Source organism: Zingiber officinale, chromosome 6A, assembly GCF_018446385.1.
Source record: "Zingiber officinale cultivar Zhangliang chromosome 6A, Zo_v1.1, whole genome shotgun sequence".
In the NCBI taxonomy this organism is placed as follows: Eukaryota; Viridiplantae; Streptophyta; class Magnoliopsida; order Zingiberales; family Zingiberaceae; genus Zingiber; species Zingiber officinale.
The window spans coordinates 41,557,520-41,565,617 of record NC_055997.1 but is presented as its reverse complement, the minus strand read 5'-3'; the positions used below and the strand labels follow the sequence as shown (position 1 = coordinate 41,565,617).

The following is an 8,098-nucleotide window of genomic DNA, read 5'->3' as shown; positions in this document are numbered from 1 at the left end:
CTATCACACTCTACTAAGATTAATTGAGTCATTTTGTTTTGGCAAACATGTCTACAATTGATCAAGGTAGTAGTGAGTACTAAACTTTGGTAAACATACTAAATTGACCTAATTATGGTAAAACTACTAATTAGACATGTATCACATTCAAGCATGACATACATCAATATATATATAAATGTGACATGGTTATGGTCCATCTACTACAATCTTCTCAAGTCATTGAGAGGATCGAAAACTGGACCTAGGAAATTGCATCTTCTCTAAATGCTTCTTTGGTTGTGATGTGGGGTTGGCCTCCTTTCAATCGTCGTCTAGTATTATACTAGCACTATTCTAGTTTGTACATTACAAAGAAAAGAAACCTTAAGTTACATTCGAAGGGAGTATGGTGAGAAGAGAAAACCTTTTACAACTTGAAGTATAAAGTGAAAAGGCACGATATACATGTTGTATTATGAATTTAAAACACACATACACATAATCCAATCAAATTGGGTAATGGGCCACAACCATGCACCATGGTAAACATCACATGTAATAGATCTATGACATTATTTTATTATTATTCTGATTACTAAAAGGGACCCTTTGGTAAATACCAAGGTAGTGTGCACATTTTGGTCATTTTGAAAACCTGCATGCGCCCTTTAGTAAATTGTCAAAAAAAAAAAAAAAGACTAATTAGAACTAGATCATTGGTTGTAGAGAAGAACCTTGAGGAAATCTTAAAGCTGGAATGAAGTAAAAAAATCACATCCTACAAAATACAAACAACCCGAAATGAAGATTTCCGCAGGCTGGATCGAACTACAAACAACTGGATATGAAAATTTCCGCTAACAAGGATGCACGAAGGAGATGATGGAATTGAGTTTAAACACCAAATTAAAACCAAAATAGGAAGCTTTAGAGCTCGGGCTTTCGAATGAAGGTGTTGACGCACCGTTTACAATGATGGTGGAACATCGGAGACGAAAAATGGACAGCCTAGGTTTTAGCAAAATGGGGATCAATTGTTTCATTTTTACTGAGTGAGAATAGTGAAGGGAAAAGTATTTTAATTAGTTCAACTTATTACTTCAGTACTTAGAAATTATAAATTTTATTTTATGACTTATTACTTTATCAAATAAATATTATGAAGTAATATGTCACTTAAAAATAAAAGTGAAACTCATATTTTTTAGCAAATGAAGTCTAACATTGTATTTTATTATGTCAATTTTATAACTGAAGTTAATTATCATATATTATTTTATAATTAATAATCGTCGAAGTAATTAGTGACAAAATCTATCAACAAAATTTTACTAGTGGATGTTGGTCCACTCTAGTTTTTTTTTACCCAAAATATATTATTGTCTTCCTCTTTGTATTAAATGTTTGTTCTTTAATAGCCACATGAGACAATTGGAGTTCATGATTTTCAGTATCCTATGATCTACATATCCATAGAGGTCTCAACTAGAAAAAATTTGTGCATGAGAATAATGAGTGCAATGTAACAAACTATGGCATGGGGAGATTGAGGAGGGTGCAAAGAAAGAAGTAATTGATGTTTGGTCAAAAGTTATTAATCAACCAAGAGACATTATATTAAGGGGATATGGCATGAGGAGAGTGAGGAGGGTGCAAGCACTACAAGAAAATCCTTATTCAACAACACTCAAACGACAACGGTTTTAAGTCAAATCGTTGTTGTTTTGTCTTTTAACAACGATTTTAACAAAAACCGTTGTCTTTTAGCAGTATTTTTTTGACTTACGACAACAGTTTTTAAAAATCGTTGTCTATTTATGCTTTTTGGGTTACGATAACGGTTTTTAAAGGCTACGACAATAGTTTTTGAAAACTATTGTTTATGTGCGCTTTTTTGGGATTACGACAACAGTTTTTAAAAATCGTTTTCTATTAAGTGATGTTGAATACCTGTGTTTTCCTTCCTTCGATGTTTTTTCCTTTCGTATTTTTTTACCACCGCGTTTTTTCTTTCCCTCTCCCCGAAATTTTTTTACCGCCGCATTCCTCCCCCTTTACCATCTCGAAGATCCCTAAGCATTTCTGCCCCCTTCCGCCTAGCCAACTGTTCCCCTGACCTCGACCTCCCTACCACCGACCTCCGCACCGTCTCCACTCATCGCTCACCATCTTTCTTCCACTGTCCCGTCTTCGCCCCCAGGCACCTCCCGGCTTCCCTAGCCTCCTCCCTCCACTCCTTCTCCTGTGACACCTCCCCCCGCCGCCTCACCGGCGTGTGGCTCTTCCGCCTCCAGAACCTCACCAACTTAGTTGCAGCTCGCGATTGGTCACTGTGTTGCCATTGTTGATATATTGCCAAGGCCTCACTTTTCCGTTCACCTTTCTCATTTTAGATGCCAGCTCCATCGAAGATCAACTGTCTTCGATCTGTCCCCGCATCTGGTGGAGAGAGGGAGAAAGGAGGCATCTTGGCAAGCGCGGTGTAGCCTTCACTGCTTCTGCAATGAAGGAGGAGGAGGAGAGCTTTGAAGTGAAGTTGAAGAAAGCGTGATGATCCGTCGTGGTTGTTGCTGCAGTTCTTGTTGTTGACTTTTGACTTCGAGTCTGCTCCCAATCTTATTCATTTCCCTTTCTCACCTCAATTCTCCAGTTTAACATTCGCCTTTCTTTCTCCCTAAGCATCGTGAGTTGTTATTCCCTCTCAGCCTTGCTCCTCAGGGCAATAAAAGAGCAACCTTTTGAGGAAGTAATAGGTGTGGTGTGGTTTTCTCGAGCCCTACTTGCGTTGTTTGTGAGAGAGTGATAAGGAACTACGGACTGAGGCCGTAAGTGTAGTTGGCCTCCTCTCGAGCAGCGGAATAAAAGAGCAATCTTGTTGCATGGTCGTCAAAACCCTCGACCTTGTTCGCTATTCACTGCTGGTTTCTCCTCGAATCTGTGGTAGTTTGATTGGCTAATTGGTTGTTTGGTGGATTTCCTTGGAAACATTGAGATGGACAGTGAGGAGCATTGCTGCGTGAAGGCCACTTTTCACATCAGGCCACTCACTGAAGACGAGCGGCTGCAAGGTTGCAAGGAATGTGTCGTCGCTGTCCCTGGAAAGCCACAGGTTATTGCATTTAGCTTCTGAAATGATTCCTTTATCTTGTTGCAATGATCAATTTCTTGTTAATTACATGATAGAGGATTGTTCAGTCAGTTGAAATTGCTGGTCGAGTTTGGAAGAAGATCTAGTCTTTTTTTTTGGGTAAATCTGGCCTTTTTTTTACGACAACGCTGATTGGGTGATTCCTATATTTTTATTTTCCATTCCTTGGATTGCGATCGGACCATCAACCGGTGGTTTTGGCATTTTGTGTATAGTATTCATTACTTGGCCGGGACAATGATTTTGTGGTTACCTCCAAGTGAAGGAAGAAGAAACATGTTCCTTTTACCAGTGATGTAAATTTTGTTTTCCAACACTCAGTTGTTCTTATGCTATAAATGAGGTTCCATCCAATTTGATTGCTCCTTTTTCTGTGTTCTTCTGTTTTTGTTTCCATACAAAAAAAAGTGATTGGAAAACCTATTGTCTGATCCCGTGTTCCCTCTCATGTCTCACACATTGAATTTTCACTGTTCTTGACGTGCAATGCCTTGTCCTGAGTAATAGATTGACTGAATTTTCTTGTTCACTCTTTGCTAAAAAAAACATCTGTCTATTTTCCCATTTCTAACCAAATCAGTGAAATCTGAGTATTGTTCAAGCTTCCTCTGTTTCTTCCACTTTGCATAGCCAATTTAAAATTTTAATTTTCCAAGAGTTTAATGTTGATCCATTTGGATATTAGGAGGCGCCATAGTTGGTTTATCCATTATGTGCTCTCTTTAGTTCTTAAGACATGGTTGTAGACAATTACAGATGATCTAGTTTTATGATGCTTCCTCCAAAATCTACGTGTTTCTGTTCTTTCTTTTCACTCTATAATTTTGAATTTTCTTTCAACTCTTAATTACACTGTAAAACTTTTAAAACACAGAGTACAAACGGGTGAACAAATTTCCTTCTTTTTTTCCTCTCTGGCAAGCCCCTTGTTCCTTTTTTTTTTCTCTGGATGGATTCTTGAGGTAGTGGAAGGAGTGGTGGAAAGCGTGCATGTTTCTGTTGGAGTATTCTTTCTATGGTCTATGCTTTTATGCTTGTACTTTTTTGCAAGTAATTGAAGAATCTGAATAATCTCATTGAGTTACAGGACATGAACAATATTGCTTTTCTCAATACGAAAATTAGAAGAATCAATATGGTGTCTACTCCAAAGTTATTCCTCTTGCAGGAACCGCATACTTCTATGCATTTTAAACATGAGCAAGGAGATATTGGGACGTCTTCCAAAAGTTGTTGGGATAGACATAGTGGAGATGACTCTCTGGGCAAAGGTGTACCTCTTAATTTGTCTCATCTGACCTTTATATATATGCATATGAATATGTGAATACAAAGACTAATGGGTTTTATTATTATCTTAAGATTTATAGTGTCCTTTATATGTGAGGTTGTACCATGTTGCAAAATCAAGACTAGATATTAGATTAGGAATTAGGCTAGTATTTATCAAAAAAAAAAAGTGGAAAAAGCTTTGAATTGTAGCTACTTTGGCAAAGTATCTTACTCATCCTTTCCTAACCATCTTCCATCAAGCACGATAGAGTAAGAATTGCTCTTGTTTATCCTGAGCTTGAAACTATTGTTGTCATGCAATCGTTAGAACTTTAAATTTCAATGTTTCTTCAGTTGAAGTTGCACAAATCTTACTTCTCACTCTCTCCTTTTTATGTGTAGTTCAGTGTACAAAAGGTTTTTAACAGCCATTCTGCTAATTTTATTCAGTGCATATGATTAGTGAACACGGTGTTTGAATATAGGCATTGGATATTCTACACCTCCTGTACATAGTCTACTGTGTATGTAAACCAAAGCCAAAAAAATGGGAAAATAAGTTATTATTCTGCTACAGGAAAATAATACTGCAGTAAGCAGTCAAGTTATTACTCATGGTGGGCAAGACGCATCTGGTTTGATTCAAGGTCACTCACAAGTTACTGTCGAAAGAGATCTTGTTTCACAAGCTGAAGAAGAGGACATGGAGGCTCTCCTTGGCACGTATGTTACTTGATTATGTTTGAATTATCATGTAAAAGTCATGCCTAGCATGCAGATATGCATCTTTGATACTTCCGTGATGCTTTTTGTTGCTCAGTGAAACAGAGCATTTAATCTGATGTGTTTTATTTTTCTTTTCAAATTAACCTTCAGGTGTTTGTTTTCCAATATATGAATCTGTACCTCCTTTATCTTTTGATAATTTTTTTACTTGCATTATGTCCATAATGTTCCCTCTAATAATATTCATACTTATGCCATGATTCACACACAAGATATTCTGATGCAGGTATGTTATGGGAATTGGTGAAGCAAAAGCATTTTCAGAAAGGTTAAAGAGGGAACTTCTGGCTTTAGAAGCAGCAAATGTTCATGCACTTGTTGAATGTGAATCCATAATAGAGGAGGTATTGCTGGTCTTGATATTCTATAGTTCAATTTTATACGCCGAGTCATTAGCAAGGTCTCTCCAACTTTAGATTTCAGTTTGTTGAAAGCATTATTGTCTGCCCTAGGTCCTTTCCTGGAAGCTCATGCTTTTGGGACAGGTGATCATTTAATTTGGTCAGTTTCTATTTTTTTTTATTAAAAAAATATATGTCCAGTTATGTCAGCTCATATATTAGGTTGACCAATCAGATATGGGATATGGTCGGTTAATCAACTTTAATAAATTTTATTCATGTCCATTACAATCTAGGACTACTTGTTTGGATATATGCAACCTTATGCCCCATAAACTCCTTTCGTGACTTCAATATGATAGGCAAAATCTTTACTTCTCATGATAATTGATGTAATGATAACAAATCTGTCACTATGGTAAGGTTGCTCCCTTTTCCTTTAGTTCTACTTGTTTCAGCTTCTGTAGATTGGTTTAAATCAACTATTATCATTTGATTAGCTTGGTAAAGTAGGTGGCAATAAATGGAAATCACTGTCGAAAGAAGTTAGTGCTATTTAGTTCTCATCCGCCAGACCAATCTTCCTGCTTTGAAGAGGAAAATGAATTAGTAATGTTTTTTTTAATCTGAAATTTCTTTCTGTGTTCCAGGATAAAGCTCCTTATGTTGCTAAAGCAGCTAAATTGAAGACGGAGTACACCAAGATATTAGCTATGCACAATAAAAATCAGGTTTATCATCTCGCAAGTCACTTATTTTCCATCAATTTGATAATAATTAAACTGATTGTTCTCGCCATTTGATAATCATGACCTTATAGGTATATATCTGAGAGATTTTTTCTCTTTCATTTTTCAGACATTGAGTGTTGTCCTGGAATTCTGGAAATCCTTCTCTCATGTCCAGACATTAGAGATATGTGAAATTTTTATTCTCTAGTTACAGTTCATACAATACTTATTACAATTCTCTTTTTTCCTTATATTTTATATTTTTCTTTGCGTGCAGAGGAGGTGAGTTTATATTGGGGATATTTCTCTTTATGTTAACTAGTGTGCTCTATATCTTAGTTGTCATTCAAGCTTAGCAACTCCTATTTAGTTGTACCCCAGCTTCTTTCTGAATTTGTCTGAGCTATTTACTTGTGAAAATGTTAACTTTATTCTTCCATTTGTTTTAAAACAACTTTGAACATTTTATGCCTTATCTTAAATTTACTTATTTCCAAACCTTTGCCTGGTGTTAGAATTACTTCAAATTTATTTTTTTTTTTGTTTGAAGCTCTATGTTCCCTTTCTACATTAGAAGAATTTACTTGGTATTCGAAAACAAGAGTGAAATTGATGATATTATCATTAATAGGATAAAAGAATGGATGTAAGAAATATATTGTGAGCTTCTAACCGTTGGAATCCTTGTAACTTTCCAAAGCACTTCATGAGTAACTCTTCTATTCTCTCTGATGCTTCATTGACTTGCTCCATTAATTGTTACATGTTATCCAATTGTTTTCTACTTGGGCAACTGAAGTTTTTTTTCTCATTACATAAGCGTTCTCTTCTATCTTTTTATTTGACATATAGTGCATAACTAGCATTCTGGGTGAAAATATTTTATTAGTTCTGCTCAGTGTTAGAATGTGTTATGTTAGCACTTTCATGGTCATAACTATAGAAGAGAGGTCTCCAATATGTGACTTTGCATTTGACCTTTCAGTGTTTGTTGGATAAGTTTTATGGCATTGCCAACCTTAAAGTATCATGCTTTGATTTGAATATGCCACTGGGCTAAATTGAACTCAATGAAGAACCATATGATTTATATGATTGAGATCGTTGCAAATTGCCAAATAGCTATGGATGTTATGCAATTTCATTTCCTTCTATACCAGTTGCTAATTTCCAATAACATGCTGCATAAATAAGACAATAATAGTGCAAAACTGAATTGTATCATCAATCCGTATGTGTTTCAGTAGGTTAAGATAATTCTTATTCGCTTACATGTATATTTTATCTTTTAATGTTTTTATAATTTGTTTATTTTTATCAGCTCCTACAGCTTAATTCTGCAGATTTGATTGTCAAGGGAAATTTGTATACTCGGTCATGTGAAGATGCAGTCAGTAAGTTGCTGGAAAAGGCTTTAAAGATTCAGCTGGGAAGAGGATTTTAGCCGACATATTTTGGATTTCGATTACATAGCTATTATTTTCTCATTTTGATGTGTGTAGTTAATTTTTAAAATTTGAAGATAATATTTTCATAGATTGAATGTAGTAAATATTTAATTTTGTACTTGTGATTTCTTTATATTAAATAAAGATTAGTTGTTTGTTATTATCATGTTACAACATGAACATTAAAGACAACGGTCAGAAACGTTGTAAAAAGTACGTAACCACAATAGATTTTTTTTGTGAAAAGTGATAAAAGACAACGGTTTTATCCGTTGTAAAACATATTAAAATTATATACCACAACGGTTTATATCTGTTGTAAAAAGAGTCTACCACAACGGTTTATATCTGTTGTCGAAATTATCTACCATAACGGTTTTAAAACGTTGT

The 8,098-nt window shown here is 35.4% G+C and overlaps 1 protein-coding gene across 1 annotated transcript; it reads left to right on the top strand.

The window, feature by feature from the left end:
- Positions 1 to 2,024: 2,024 nt before the first annotated feature.
- Positions 2,025 to 7,828, top strand: LOC121996323 (exocyst complex component SEC3A-like). Its single transcript, XM_042550253.1, has 6 exons — positions 2,025 to 3,091; positions 4,299 to 4,401; positions 4,980 to 5,125; positions 5,415 to 5,532; positions 6,180 to 6,260; positions 6,388 to 7,828. Exons 2-6 carry the CDS (start codon positions 4,327 to 4,329, stop codon positions 6,466 to 6,468), a joined length of 501 nt encoding a protein of 166 aa, XP_042406187.1. The 5' UTR covers positions 2,025 to 3,091; positions 4,299 to 4,326; the 3' UTR covers positions 6,469 to 7,828.
- Positions 7,829 to 8,098: the final 270 nt, after the last annotated feature.

Excerpts from the sequence above, each read along its gene's own strand:
- LOC121996323 (XM_042550253.1), top strand. The coding sequence starts at position 4,327 with ATGAGCAAGGAGATATTGGGACGTCTTCCAAAAGTTGTTGGGATAGAC. Across the intron at positions 4,402-4,979 it reads AGATGACTCTCTGGGCAAAG|GAAAATAATACTGCAGTAAG; the intron begins GTGTACCTCTTA and ends ATTCTGCTACAG. Across the intron at positions 5,533-6,179 it reads GTGAATCCATAATAGAGGAG|GATAAAGCTCCTTATGTTGC; the intron begins GTATTGCTGGTC and ends TCTGTGTTCCAG.